The sequence below is a fragment of the Aphanomyces invadans genome (genome assembly GCF_000520115.1).
Source record: "Aphanomyces invadans strain NJM9701 unplaced genomic scaffold supercont1.4, whole genome shotgun sequence".
In the NCBI taxonomy this organism is placed as follows: Eukaryota; Oomycota; class Saprolegniomycetes; order Saprolegniales; family Verrucalvaceae; genus Aphanomyces; species Aphanomyces invadans.
The window spans coordinates 1,895,141-1,907,873 of NW_008580149.1; the positions used below are offsets into that span (position 1 = coordinate 1,895,141).

At 54.2% G+C, this 12,733-nt stretch overlaps 6 protein-coding genes across 9 annotated transcripts; 2 read left to right on the plus strand and 4 right to left on the minus strand.

Annotated features, from left to right (window-relative positions):
* Nucleotides 1–439: 439 nt before the first annotated feature.
* Nucleotides 440–3,093, minus strand: H310_03029. 2 transcript variants are annotated; one of them, XM_008866768.1, is made up of 4 exons: nucleotides 2,873–3,093; nucleotides 2,658–2,805; nucleotides 2,421–2,599; nucleotides 602–2,354 (listed from the first exon to the last, which is right to left on the minus strand). In XM_008866768.1, the coding sequence occupies exons 2-4, from the start codon at nucleotides 2,744–2,746 to the stop codon at nucleotides 739–741; spliced, it is 1,884 nt and encodes a 627-aa protein (XP_008864990.1). In that variant the 5' UTR covers nucleotides 2,747–2,805; nucleotides 2,873–3,093; the 3' UTR covers nucleotides 602–738. The 2 variants fall into 2 exon arrangements, with proteins under 2 accessions (XP_008864989.1, XP_008864990.1); XM_008866767.1 differs by having other exon boundaries at nucleotides 440–2,354; nucleotides 2,658–3,093.
* Nucleotides 3,094–3,356: 263 nt separating this feature from the next.
* H310_03030 (hypothetical protein) lies at nucleotides 3,357–5,529 on the minus strand. Its single transcript, XM_008866769.1, has 3 exons — nucleotides 5,464–5,529; nucleotides 5,377–5,408; nucleotides 3,357–5,300 (listed from the first exon to the last, which is right to left on the minus strand). The coding sequence occupies exon 3, from the start codon at nucleotides 4,994–4,996 to the stop codon at nucleotides 3,650–3,652; it is 1,347 nt and encodes a 448-aa protein (XP_008864991.1). The 5' UTR covers nucleotides 4,997–5,300; nucleotides 5,377–5,408; nucleotides 5,464–5,529; the 3' UTR covers nucleotides 3,357–3,649.
* Nucleotides 5,389–6,749, plus strand: H310_03031 (hypothetical protein). Its single transcript, XM_008866770.1, has 6 exons — nucleotides 5,389–5,702; nucleotides 5,755–5,808; nucleotides 5,863–5,945; nucleotides 5,996–6,370; nucleotides 6,426–6,577; nucleotides 6,624–6,749. Exons 1-6 carry the CDS (start codon nucleotides 5,627–5,629, stop codon nucleotides 6,670–6,672), a joined length of 789 nt encoding a protein of 262 aa, XP_008864992.1. The 5' UTR covers nucleotides 5,389–5,626; the 3' UTR covers nucleotides 6,673–6,749.
* Nucleotides 6,750–7,071: 322 nt separating this feature from the next.
* H310_03032 lies at nucleotides 7,072–8,105 on the minus strand. 2 transcript variants are annotated; one of them, XM_008866772.1, is made up of 4 exons: nucleotides 7,601–8,105; nucleotides 7,468–7,541; nucleotides 7,190–7,411; nucleotides 7,123–7,147 (listed from the first exon to the last, which is right to left on the minus strand). In XM_008866772.1, exons 1-3 carry the CDS (start codon nucleotides 8,059–8,061, stop codon nucleotides 7,269–7,271), a joined length of 678 nt encoding a protein of 225 aa, XP_008864994.1. In that variant the 5' UTR covers nucleotides 8,062–8,105; the 3' UTR covers nucleotides 7,123–7,147; nucleotides 7,190–7,268. The 2 variants fall into 2 exon arrangements, with proteins under 2 accessions (XP_008864993.1, XP_008864994.1); XM_008866771.1 differs by having other exon boundaries at nucleotides 7,072–7,411.
* A 108-nt stretch (nucleotides 8,106–8,213) lies between these two features.
* Nucleotides 8,214–9,768, minus strand: H310_03033 (hypothetical protein). Its single transcript, XM_008866773.1, has one exon. It carries the CDS (start codon nucleotides 9,737–9,739, stop codon nucleotides 8,672–8,674), a length of 1,068 nt encoding a protein of 355 aa, XP_008864995.1. The 5' UTR covers nucleotides 9,740–9,768; the 3' UTR covers nucleotides 8,214–8,671.
* A 215-nt stretch (nucleotides 9,769–9,983) lies between these two features.
* H310_03034 lies at nucleotides 9,984–11,341 on the plus strand. 2 transcript variants are annotated; one of them, XM_008866775.1, is made up of 3 exons: nucleotides 9,984–10,143; nucleotides 10,200–10,911; nucleotides 10,985–11,341. In XM_008866775.1, exon 2 carries the CDS (start codon nucleotides 10,290–10,292, stop codon nucleotides 10,752–10,754), a length of 465 nt encoding a protein of 154 aa, XP_008864997.1. In that variant the 5' UTR covers nucleotides 9,984–10,143; nucleotides 10,200–10,289; the 3' UTR covers nucleotides 10,755–10,911; nucleotides 10,985–11,341. The 2 variants fall into 2 exon arrangements, with proteins under 2 accessions (XP_008864997.1, XP_008864996.1); XM_008866774.1 differs by having other exon boundaries at nucleotides 10,200–11,341.
* The last annotated feature ends 1,392 nt before the right edge of the window (nucleotides 11,342–12,733 follow it).

A 12,733-nucleotide genomic window follows, 5' to 3' on the forward strand; every position in this document is an offset into this window, starting at 1 on the left:
GTGTGGAGTATGATGGGAGATTGCGAGCGATACGATTTTCCATGGTCTTCAGTTGGTTGTGATGCTATCGGTAGGTTCATGCTCGATCGCCTCCCGAATGGCCACACGAAGCGGCGCATGCTGAGCGGCGAAGTCGCCCATCCCTCCCACAGACGGGTATGTGTCGTTGGTGGACGAAGCGTCGCAATGACGAAGCATCATGTCGAGAGTTCCAGAGGCTAGTGCCTCGGCCAGCTCATCCATCCCATCGCCGCGGCACTGCGAGCACTTTTCTATTGGCATTTTGAACAGAATTGGGATGGGCCAATGTAGTTGTTTTTTAGCATGGCCATGTTGTGCATTCGATTCAGGACAGACCACACAACTCCCATTCTCGCACTTGCCATCGTTGTATCACTCACGGAAACCAACGCACGAGATGATCCCCGTGGTGGGAGTGGGCGATTACCCATGGCACAGGGTGGCAGTATACGCTCTTTGTATTCCGCAACAACCTTTGCAAGTTCCTCAGCTCGACCACCTTGATCACTAGTACGACAACGATTCAGTTGAGGCCCTTCTGGAAAGTAGCGCTTAAAGTGCCCTAAAGCCCTCCAACAATCCAACACCCTTGCACGGAATGGCTGCAGCGCGAGCTGCCCATACCGTCAGTGTCAAGCTCGGTCCAGCGAAACAGTTCGCTTCATATTTGTTCCATGGGCACTCGACACATCGACAATGCTGTGGGATCGCCAATCGTTACATGGACTGCCACGTGTGCGCCACGATATGTGACTGCTCTAGCAACGAGATTGCAAGCGGGGGATTCTCGACTTGGAGCTGCCGCCACGATGATGCGTGCATACGGACAACCACACATTCGGTCGCGGCTACGATCGTATGGTGGGGCATGTCGCCGTGGAAGTTGGGTATCGTGCGGCCAGAGCGAACGTGACCGACCTTTGCGCGCAAGTTGGCGTCATAAATGTCCAAGTGCCCGCGACACAGAAACCCCCACGCCCCAGGGCCTGGAGAGTCGACCGTGGTGTGCGGGGCCAGTGTCTCCACAGCATCCAAGTATTGAACAACTTCTGCAAGCGGTGCACCGTTTCCACCGGTCTCGGCGACATACTGCGTCCACGACGCATGCAACGCGCCGTACGAGTCAGCGTTGTGGTGGCACGTGCGATGGCGCTGCATGATGTGATTTAAGTTGTCGAGGTGCGGTAGCGACAACGTGGCAAATTGCGCCTCAACCGACGATGGGACGTGGCAAAGATGCATGGCAAAATGGCACCGGTCCGCGATCGTTTGAAGCCGTCGGAGGATCTGAAGAAACGAGCCGTCCACGAGAACCACTCGTTCAAAGTCGAGCACGAGCGTTTGGAATGGGCGGGTCTGCCACTCGGTGTCGACCACCGTGTGCACTTGCATCGCGTTGGCAAAGGACAGATTGCCGTGCAAGTGAACGACGTACGTGGCGTGCTCTGGCAGTGCCACGTCATGGTGGATGCACCCCGACACATGCAGGTTCAAGACAGCATTTAGCATGGACAAGACGATGCCGACGCCCATGCTGGGCAGCACCCCGAGTGTAAGAAAGCTACCGATCGTCGCGAGAATCGTCAACAGTTCCAACCGCGACAGGAACGAGGCCGGCGCGACCATGTAGTTTTCCAGAAAATGCAAGCCAATGTACATGAGGAGGCCCCCAAACACAAACTTGGGGATCACGAGGAGGGGGGCGAGTCCTACGGCCCACAGCGCGACGTGCAGCGCGGCACAAATGAGCACGGGGATCCGTGGATGTGCCTGGAAGTTGGCCATGAGCGCCATGGCGGATACGTAGTGCGTGCCACCGCAGCACCCGACGAGACCCGCGATGATGTTGGCCTTCCCAATCGTTTGGACCTCGACATCGATGTTGATGTTGCGCTGGAAGATTGTCGAGAGCGACCCGATCAAGACCGAGTACTTGAGCGAAACTAGCAGGAGCAGCGTAGGGGCAATTCCACCTATCGCGGCGGCTAGAGCGGACCACTGAACATCGCCCCACGAGAGTTCGACCCACGAGTACCATCGACGTGTCTCGTTGAGCATGCGGGGAGACCAGTTATACAGCCACGGAGCCTGATCCATGGCGGACGCCCACGCCACTGCGTGGAAGCCCCCAATCGAGCCCAAGATCAAGATCGGAAACACGACTGTCGGGGACACGTGGAAGGGCTTCGCCGCAGACGCAAGCAAGGCAAACAGGACGGTGGGGCTTGCAAGCGTCAGAGTGGACAGCGTGGTCGGAAACGCGACATTGGCACTGACTTCAAAGCCATCTTTGATGAGCACACCACCGAGTCCAGACAAAAACCCGGCAATCACTGACCAGATGGAGGAAGGGGAGGTTAGCTTTCGTGGGGTGGAAAGACGTGCCACCGGAAATGTACCTGGAAAGGGAAGGTAGTTGACGACAGACGTAAGTCGGAAGTAACCCAGCAGGAAGAGAATGCAGCCGATGAAGACCGAAGCGATGGCGGAGGCTACGAGCACTGTCGGGACCACCATCGACATGTCGTGCTGCAGAGTGGTGCTGATCTGCTGGGCCATCTCGGCCAGAATGGGCACACTGAACGATCCGATTGTGAGATATGGGAAGCAGGTACAGTGCACATTGAAGAACGTACATGGAAGCATCGATGGCGCCCATCGCATACGGCACTGTGCTTTGCCACGATAGAAACAAGCACATGATTGCAGTGCCGAGGAGATGCATGTCGATGGCGTTGGCAACATACGCCGACAGAGGCGTCGCGGTGCCGACGAGGACGCTCGCTGTCGACACGGCAATTGTCGACGTCAGCATGAATGCAATGCCGCCGGAGAGGCAATTCACGCCCACCCCGTTGACCACGCGCGACCACGACGGCGACGACGACTCTTGTGTGTCAATAGCCGCGTCCCAGTCGATGCAAACCTGGTGTCCGCTAGTTTGTCGGTCCATAAGAAGCGGCGCCATCTCATTCGCCTCGGGGCCGTCGGCTTTCTCTCCTTTCTTCATCTCGTCGCTCGCAATTGCCTGGCGAGACGTGTTGTGGTGTCCATAACGAACGTGCATAATCTGTTACAGATGTGGGGTCGTATGGGAGTTCAACAGGATAAACCAGCCCACATGGGAAATTCACACCGGATAATACGTTATCCGGATTTCGCCTGAGAAATACGGAGAATTTGTGTGTTTTGCCCTGCTCAAACGAGGTTGAAGTTGTCAGGTTCAATTTCGCCTGATCGTTTGAGCATTGAGCCCGCGCCGGTGGCGCCGCAAGCTCTGCGGCGACAAGTTGCTCTTGATGAGGAAGCCGCTGGCAGGTGAATACACCTCCACAGGAAGCTAATCATTGTCCATTGATGAACAGCTATAACGGCGCTACCTAGTCGCAGGACCTTCGTAGACTTGTCAAAAACGGTGCTTCGATCCCGTGGCAGCATCGGAATGTGAGCTTCCGTGGTCGTCATGCTGTGTACAAGAGCGCGACTTCTGTCGATGACGCCAATGGTTTTTGAACCAAAGAGTCGCGTGCACGAGGTGCTGGACGTTCGAAACCAGTCGTTCGGCGTTGGTGGCAGAGCTGGTATGGTGTGAATAGGGGGCACGAAACGATATTTGGAAAGACTGGCATTACAAAATTGCGACTTCACCTCGCTGGTACGTCATAAACGTCTGACCGGATGCGTCGGTGCATACGTCTCGGTCCTTCTTGTTCAAGTACTGGCGGTACTTTCGAATGGCAACGAATCCCACGACGAGCCCTGCGACAATGCCAAAGACGCTCCACCCTGCCGCGGCACCGCTTGAAGTGCTCGTCGATGACTTGGCGTCAGCCGTAATCGCTTCCACGGTATTTTCCTTCGAGCCGCCACCGAGATTGCCATTAGCCGCCGGGGCTGGTGGAGCATCGTTTGGCAGGACCGTAGGACTTGGATTGCCAGAGGAATCCGCGCCAGCTCCATTGGGTAAGTTCGCTGCTGCTGACTTGGGCGAACCGTTCGCGGCATTTGCTGCGGGGGATACAGTTGAGGTAGATGCCATCGTTGTGGTGGGTTTGGGGGTCGTGGTGGTCGGTTTTGGAGTCGTCGTCGTGGGTGGGGGCGTTGTGGTCGTTGGGGCAGGCGTCGTCGTCGGAATCACGTCAAACTTCCACGACGCGCCATCGACAGACAGCCCAAAGTGGCCCTCAAAGCCGACTTTGGCCGGCACATCAGCAAATTGAAAGTAAAATGGCCATTGGCTCGTCTCGCCCGTCAACTTGTCCACCCACGCCTCGTAGTCCTTAAAATACTGGGCAGCATTGGCACGACTGGACACGTAGTTGCCTTGCGTGATGCCGGCACTGGGCCACCCCGTTTCGGTGAGGCGGACTTTCTGTCCAAACGTTCGCACCATAGCTGCGTACCGCTTGTCGAGATTGTCGACAGGAAACATCATGGAGAACGCCGACGCGTCAAAGAATGGGTAAATGTTGACACCGACAACATCGCAAACCGCAACGAGGTCGGGATTCGCGAGAAATTGTCCGTCCGTTTGCACCGTTCCAATTGGAATACGGCCAAGGCCCTGTGCCGCGAACGCCGCCCGCACCACGCGGATCTTGTCCGCGATTTGCGACGCACTCCAATTGTGGTCCAAGTCTTCATTCCCCACGTACACAGCGACAACGTTGTTTGGGTGGCGCTTGGCGCCATCCACGGCAGCTTTCAAGTCGTCCTCGAACGCAATCGGTCCCCGAAGCCAGATCCCCGCTGCCACTTGCAGGCCCGCTGTCGCAGCGGCATCGATGAGGTTCAACTGGTTGGCGACCGACGTTTGGTACGTGCGAACGGCGCCAAACTTTTGCTTGAGAAAGGCGAAATGCGCATCGACGTTGCCGATAGCTTGAAACGAATCGTAGCAGATCCCGCTGGCGGCGTCTGTCGACGTGGCAATAACCGCTGCAGCAACGAACCACCACGCTGTGCCGATTGCCATGGCCTGGATTTTGGTGCTTGCCCAAGGATGCCAAAGTGGCCATGTACAGATTGTCGTGGATGCTAGCTATTTATAGGCCGACAAGACTGCCGCAGATGGATACGTTTGGAGTGTTTCTAGGCGCATGAGAGATGGTGGACTTCGAGAAAGCACCCCATGCTGATGAATCTCTGTGCTTCGTGGATGGGAATATGGGGACGATTCGTTTATTCTAAACCCTTGAACCTATGGGCAGTGGCAACATGGCATGCGTTCTGTGAGCTGAGTCCTGATTCCTTTCCAGCAGCACCGAGCCATCCATCTACTAGTGTCCGTCCGGTCCAACGTTAGATCGGGCGACGTGACGCTCTCTTTGCGACACGCAAAGAGAAAATACATACCTTATCCAGCCTCCACCACCCGCTTGTATGATCTACACCATTCACGTTCGGCGTTTGAGATGAGGAGCACGTCAACAAGCTGCATACATGCAGTGGCACCGTTGACTCCGATGGGCGGCGTGTGCTGGTGAAGCCATGACTTGCCATGAACGTCGACGTGGAGTGTCCCTTCAAAAGATCCGGATAATCGGCTGAACGTTCCGGATACCGTTTGCAACCAGCCTTTGTTCGAAGATAAACGAAGAGCAAGATGATGGAACCATCGTCGCCGAATGTGGCGGCGGCAGCGCTCGCGATGAACGACCGATCTCATGGCCTGCACTTTGGTAAGATAACCGATGTGAGTCATTCAAAGCGATAAGTCATTCATGTGTTCAGAGGTGTCTGTGGGAGACGGAGTTGACTTGGAAGATGGCACAATGTCCCCAACAGGTGAGGTCCAAGAGGAGTACATTCGTCGAATTTGCGTTGCAAAATCCTGAGTAGCCGAAGACGGTCTTTTGAAAGGGAAGAGCAGCCGCCCTGGGGGTGGTTTGTGCAGCTGCTTCACGCTTGCGTTTTACCAACCAGTATTGATAGGATCACGTTTCGCTCTGCTGACAAATCCCCTTGTTTGTAGTACTTTAACGTGGACACGATCGACATTCAAGTACGACTGACGCGAGCGCTTCTTCCATTCAAGCAAGACCCGGCCTTTAAGGACATGGCACTGAATGCCCCCGACGCATACGGGCCGTTCTGGATCAGCGCGACACTCGTGTTTTGCATGGCCAGTTGCAGCAACATTGCTTCGTGGCTGGACTACACGGGCGATGTTGCATTGTGGTCGTACGACTTTAGCCGAGTCGCTACCTCCATGACATTTGTGGGTCTCTACCTCATCGGTCTCCCTTTCGTCCTTTGGAGCGCAGGCAAGTACTGGGCCATTCCGTTGCCGCTCTCGTTCTTGGTCTGTCTGTATGGATATTCCCTGACGGCATTCCTTCCCGTCATGGTAAGTCAAATCTTGCGCTCCATCCTCGCAAGATTGCTTATTCTCCGTCATGCAGTTTATCTGCACAGCGCCTGCCGACGCTGTGGACTGGGTCGCGATGCTCATCTCGATGGCATGGTCGTGCTACTTTTTGCTCATCAACGTCTGGGGCTACGCAGCAGAGTACTTGTCCAAGGAGAAGCTGCTGCCGTTCCTGTCGTTCATCGGGTACATCCACTGCATCGATAGACTATATGGGCTTCACATCCGCTAGGATCACGAATCTGCTGTGGGTAATCTTGATCAAGCTCATCTTCTTCTAACGAGGCAACCAGCGATGGAAAGCTTAAACAGGGGTAACCTCGTTTTTGGTCCTGTTGTATGGATGACCAATACTCCATTCATTCGTCGTGGCAAGCACGCGTGGTGGATTCGGGCGTGCATGGTACACAGCCAAAATGTCGCCACGACCATCCCGATACACACAACACGCGTCGTGCTTCGTCATGGCGGCTCCGAGTCGCTCCGACTATGCTTGCCACATCGACGCTGCCGTCGTGCTAATCCTGTGCTATTGAAGGAAGCGCGGCCACTGGTTCCTCTCCCCGTCAATTCGGCAACTCTGGTCTCCTAGTGCACAAGTAGTGTCGTTTGCACGATACAAAACGTGGTTCCCTTGTGAGACTTACCGGCGCTGAGCCGCCCCATCTAGGAGGGTGGTCCGATTAATTCTCCGATACGTCTGTTGGAGCCGTGGGACTGCCGCGACGATTGCGCGATACTCGACATGACAACCTCCTACGCACGATTCGCAAATGGCCAAGAAGTGCAAGAGTTCACCATGCATCGACCACACACAACTGAGTTGGACATGTTGTAAATATTTTGGTGTGGGCTTTATGATAGCTGATTGAGCCCTCTACGCCGTTAGCTTAACTTCGTCGTATGATCCAGTCGCGTCCATGGGCTCCACGACCGATGAAGGCGCTCCGACGTCAACGACTACCTCGTCGTGGCATTCGTCGTCATCCTGGGCTGGTTGCATGAGCATGGTCGCTTGCTCTACGACGTAGCACTGCGAATGAACACTCGCATCACGTCAAGGTTGCAGGCAGTACCTTCTTCATCAAGGTCGTCAAAGTCGATGCCATTCGAGTCTGCCGACTTTTGAGATGTCAGCATCTTGCGGTTCCTACGTTTGGTCGGTTCAGGTTCTTGGCGCAAGACGTTGGGTCGAGGGGCGCAACGTACTTTAGGAACACAGCGAGGCGCATGTACTGGTTCGCGTTGCGCAACATCATCATAAAGTCTGCTGCGATTTCTTCGAGCTCTTCGACGACTCCTTGCTGCTGGAAATACAACGCGATCGACACAATGCTAAGCACCGTGGCAGTCACGTCGAATAGATTGGTCCATCGTGTCCAGAATTTGCGCTTTAGCGCAAGCATTCGGATGACGACTTCAACCACGAGCATGCAGCACAGAAGAATCTCTAACGAGATGAACACGTCGGACGTCGGCGTGCGCCAGTGGTTGGCCACGGTCCATGCCACACACGCCACGCTCGATGCAATCATGATCAAGTAGACCGTTCGGTAGAACGCTGAGAAATACAAGCGACTGGCTACCACCATGGCATACTCGGAGCATGGCATGTGCTGCCTCGGGTGGTGTACGCTTGGCCCCTTCGATCCGCACCATGGCCCCGGCATCGTCGCGGTCGCGCCTGGATTTCTTGTACCTGACTGAATGCTGCCAAGCATTGAAACTCCAAGGTAATACATACATTCTTTATATCCACCCAACATCTTGATATTGTTTTTGAAATATAAAATGGCCTCTGCCACGTCATCGTTATTGTATGGCCAACTTGAATTTAAATAATTGTACTCTACAGTGGCATCAGCAACCCAGGCAGAAAAGAATTTGAAACATGCACAAGTGTTTGTCGATCGGCCTTTCCCTTGCTCCAAGACCAGGACCAAAACTCTTGAGACCGCGCGCGGCGGTTGACCGAGGAGGCTGTAGTGAATCTGGTAGAGCAGCATTGCGTGCGAGCACCCTGTCCTCGTGGTTGCGGCTTCCTGATGATGCGTCGCATGGATCTCCCTTGGCGTGGATAAATCGGCCGTACCTCCAACTATGACAACAATCGAGGCTCCTCTTGCTTTGGCGGGCAACAATGCATCGTGCACTGGTCTACAGTAGCGGGAGCCGGTCCATCAATAGCTACGATAGACTTGCACCACTTTCTCCAAGTGAATCCTTTCCATTGAAACGCAATGTTATCCAATTGGGTTGGTGAAACCATCACTGACGACGTTATTTGGACTCGGCCTTGCCCTTGAGCACCATCGCCCACGACAAACTCGGTTGAATCGAACGCTCCTGGACCTTCTCGAACGACAAGTGGCCCGCAAACATGAGGCTCTTGTACTCGACGCCGTTGTCATCGATGGTCACGTTCACTGTGAGGTAGCCAGGCGCGACATCATTCGTATCGATCACAGGAAAGTCACTCCGAACCTCCTCGTGTCGTCCGCGTACCACGCGCTCGCTTCCTTGCCACTCACCGTTTTCACCGAATACGGTGAATACAGTGATCCATCCGCTCAAGTAACTTGGCCCAGATCCCCCAGGATAATAATGGCAAATGCGTTGCCAAAACTCGACGTCCGGTTTGTTGTTGGCCGCTGCCACAAATTGGTCCAAAACGGGCACGAGCAAGTCCCGCCACCCCGTCGCGATGGGCCCAAACGACGTCAGCTTGTCCACGCGATTTCGAATGGCTTCCCAGTCAGCGACAGTACCAAGCAGAGTCACGCTGGGAACGCCACACCGAAGGACAAACTTGTACGAAAAGTATTTCTTCATGGACGCCATCATGACGACACTGCCAACGATGCGATCGTGGTTCGTGGTGGTGCTGAACGACGGCAAAATCCACTCGCTGAGGGATGGGTCAACGAGGTGGTCGGTCATTTGATCGATCATTTGAGAGGCCAATTCGCCATAGTTGGCAGTGCGTAGAGTACCCCCACCGAATACAACTAGTTCCTTGGAACCTTCTTGGTGTTTGACCAAACTGTGGCGCACTTCTTCCGCATTCTTGTTCACGAACAATCCAAATTGTGTCGCAATGGCGAGCCACACATCGTCAGGACGCAAGATTAGATGGTGGTGCTCGTTGTATGCACGAACGACACCCAACACGAATCCGTTGGGCGATGGCAGCACGGCATCGCCGTCAAGATTTGGGGAGGACTGCAAGATCTCGGTGCATCCTTCTTCGTCATATTCCTTGCGTAAGCTCACCGGGTTGCCGTTCTTGTCGTGCGAACAGACCTTGATCACGTTGGCTTCCACCGGGGCAACGGCGAAGGTGACCATGATGGCGCCAGATCTCGAATGGATGCAGAAATGGGGAAAAGACTACCTACACACATTCCCGAGGATCAACATCCTGGGTGTTGGTATGGTGGAAGGAAATGGACTTGAGATTTGTATGTATTAGTATTATGCTGCAGTACCCATACAATTTCTCATATAAATTCCATGGAAAATGCATGCTTGGCGCTGAGTTCCTCGAAACAATTATTTCGCGGAGTTGCAATAATATCTATTTAGAGAGGTGTTGTCACCACGTGTTGGTCCAAGCACGCCGAGTACCGCGCAAGTGCGCACAGCGACACCAGGCATGCTTGGAAGGACGGTACCTCGACAACTGAACAACCTATGCTGGCGTCGTGAACTACAGTGATGATTTGGTTGTCGCACACGACAAGTATGCCAAGGTAGAGACCCTTCCACGACAATTAGGCGGTTCTGGCATAAACGATCAAAGGAGTAGGCTGCAGATCACCTCGTCGTCATTCCTCGTTCAGTTCTACCGATCGGAGTAGGTGACTTCAGTTGAAGCCATCTTGTGTTGCTGCGACGTATGGCTGAGCTCACGACACCGTTGTCGTCGACGCATCCTGTTAAGTGGGCTTCGCTCAAGAACAGGAAGCATTTGCATTCTTTTACAACGACGTTCATCAAGCCCCTGGCAGATATGATTGCAGCGATCAACGCAACCCGTACATTTCCACTGCGTTGCAACCGCGAGGAGCAGAAGGTGGACTACTTTAGGCATGACATGTGTGTGCCCAACACCATTACAACATTTGCAACCTGCCACCGCGAAAATTCGCATCCTGCCACGGTCACGTTGGAAGCTATAAAATTTCGTCTGGAGCCATGTGGACAACGTGATGGATCCGTGAAAGTGCCGACGTCGAAGAATCACGTCCCAGCATGGGAAATAAACGACGTGAGAGTACAAAACTTCCAAGAAATTGCTAGGAAGTTCGCCTTGCTTCCACTTCCAAGGCGAGGCAGACATCGCAGGAATTCCCCGTCTTGAATACTTCATGGCAAGGTCAAGCAGGAGAGCTTGGAAGCCATGCATTGTCGTGTGCCGAAAGGCTTTAAACGAGTCCTCCATCAACATCACGAGCAACGAACTGTGCAGGCAACGCAGGAATGCCACGGCACCGTCCATCGACTGCACGAGGATGCTGGTATGACATCGTTGCCGAAGATCGTTTGAAGGGTGGCTCCGACTTCACCATGTACCAACCCTACGACTGATAGATCGAAGTGGAGTGCGAAGTGCGGCGCCCGGTTAAAGAGACTTCCGCAAGGGAGGTGGAAGTCGAATCACGGCGTTTAAGTGGTCTTGCGACGACAGGGAAACTTTGAATGTATCGATCCCTTCGCAAGAATCGCATGGACATCTTGCAATGTGTTGTGCTGTCGAGCGTCGAAGCACTATGCCAAATCGAGTGGAATTGCGATGGCAAATCTGCGACCCTACCACGATCATGCCCATACCGTTCGGACGCTCGTCTTTTTCCAAAGTAAGACGATGCTATCATCGTCACTTTTGGCCAAGATATTGATAAAAAACAGTTCAATGCTGTCGCAAACTGTGAGAACTGTCGAAGCACGACCCGCGACTTCTTGATGGATGCCATGGATATGATCTAGATAGAGCGCGCTGAATTGCGCTTCCAAGCTGTACATTTCAGCTTCGATCGCAATGACGGCGGTCTTGGCGTCAATTTCAACGTCAAATTTCAACGTGCTTGGCATCAACGAGCTGTTCCTTGGCCTAATGTTAGAGGAGCTTAATCTCTGTCTCCTCTATAGTTTTTTTATGGTCAGCGACAAAGGATATGCGACTTGGCCTGTTTCAATGCGGCGTGCCAGTACGACCGTGGCGACTACGACATCTTTGACCTTCCTTTGCCATGACCAAAGATTGGATGATCGTCGATTCGTGCTTACTTGTGGCTGTCGAGAACACCGTTCGTCCGGCGTCAGGTCCACCGCCGTCAACTCGTCCGCCTTCTCGACGCCAACATCCGTTTGTCGCCAATGCATGGCCCTTCATGCACGGAGAGTGACCCGGATGCATGTCAAAGAGCACGAACGAAATGCAAATCAACGCTCAAACACTGCAGCAGGGCTAGCCAAACCAGCCGCAACAATATCGGGAGCGAAAGGGCTTCATTTGGTCGAAGGCCACTTGTGGGCGACACGGATAAGGCGTTTTGGAGGGATGTTGGACACTCCATCGTGATAAAACACTCTACGATCGGGGAATCCCTGCATTACAGTGGAGTCATCCGCCGCACGAGAGGCGAAGGGCACCGTCGTTGCGACTTGCCGATGGTTCCAATGCGACCGAGTTGCATCCGCCCGACCCAGCGCCAAATTCTGGTGAATTCGCACCTGCAGCCGGGGTTGGCTGGTGCCGTGGATATAGCATCAGGAAGCAACCACCAGACTTGTACTACGTCCAGCACAACCCTTGCCACCACGCAAACGTTCACCAACGCCCGATGTTGCGTTGGTTGTACCGACGACGGCGTGCATTGCATGGTTCACCAACGATTCTGATGTCATGAGAGGTGGTCGCAGTCTGCCTGGGATCGAAACAGCCAGGCCATGGTGCAGCCCAACGGCAAACGAGCTGCATGGAAGCTGAACAGACCACTGCTCCATTTTGGTGAACTCAACGTATAGTGTGTAGATGCGTTGTTGGTGCAGGAGCAGTCCTGCGAAATGCCATCACACACGTCGCATCCAGTCACCTTGAGCGCGAAGGCGATCGTGCCAATGGTTGCGTGGCTCATACACCCATCCACGCCAAGGGCTTCGTTGCTGTGGACATGTTAATCGATGCGGACGTATCTGCAAAGACATGCCAGGGCAAAGTGAGTGACGTGGCTAGCCATCGGCATGTGGGGGTGCTTGAGCTGGATGCAGTGCAGGGGCGAATGCACCTCAGGAGCCGTCGTAGCGACACCAAGGCCCGGAGGTACATCGCCAACTTCA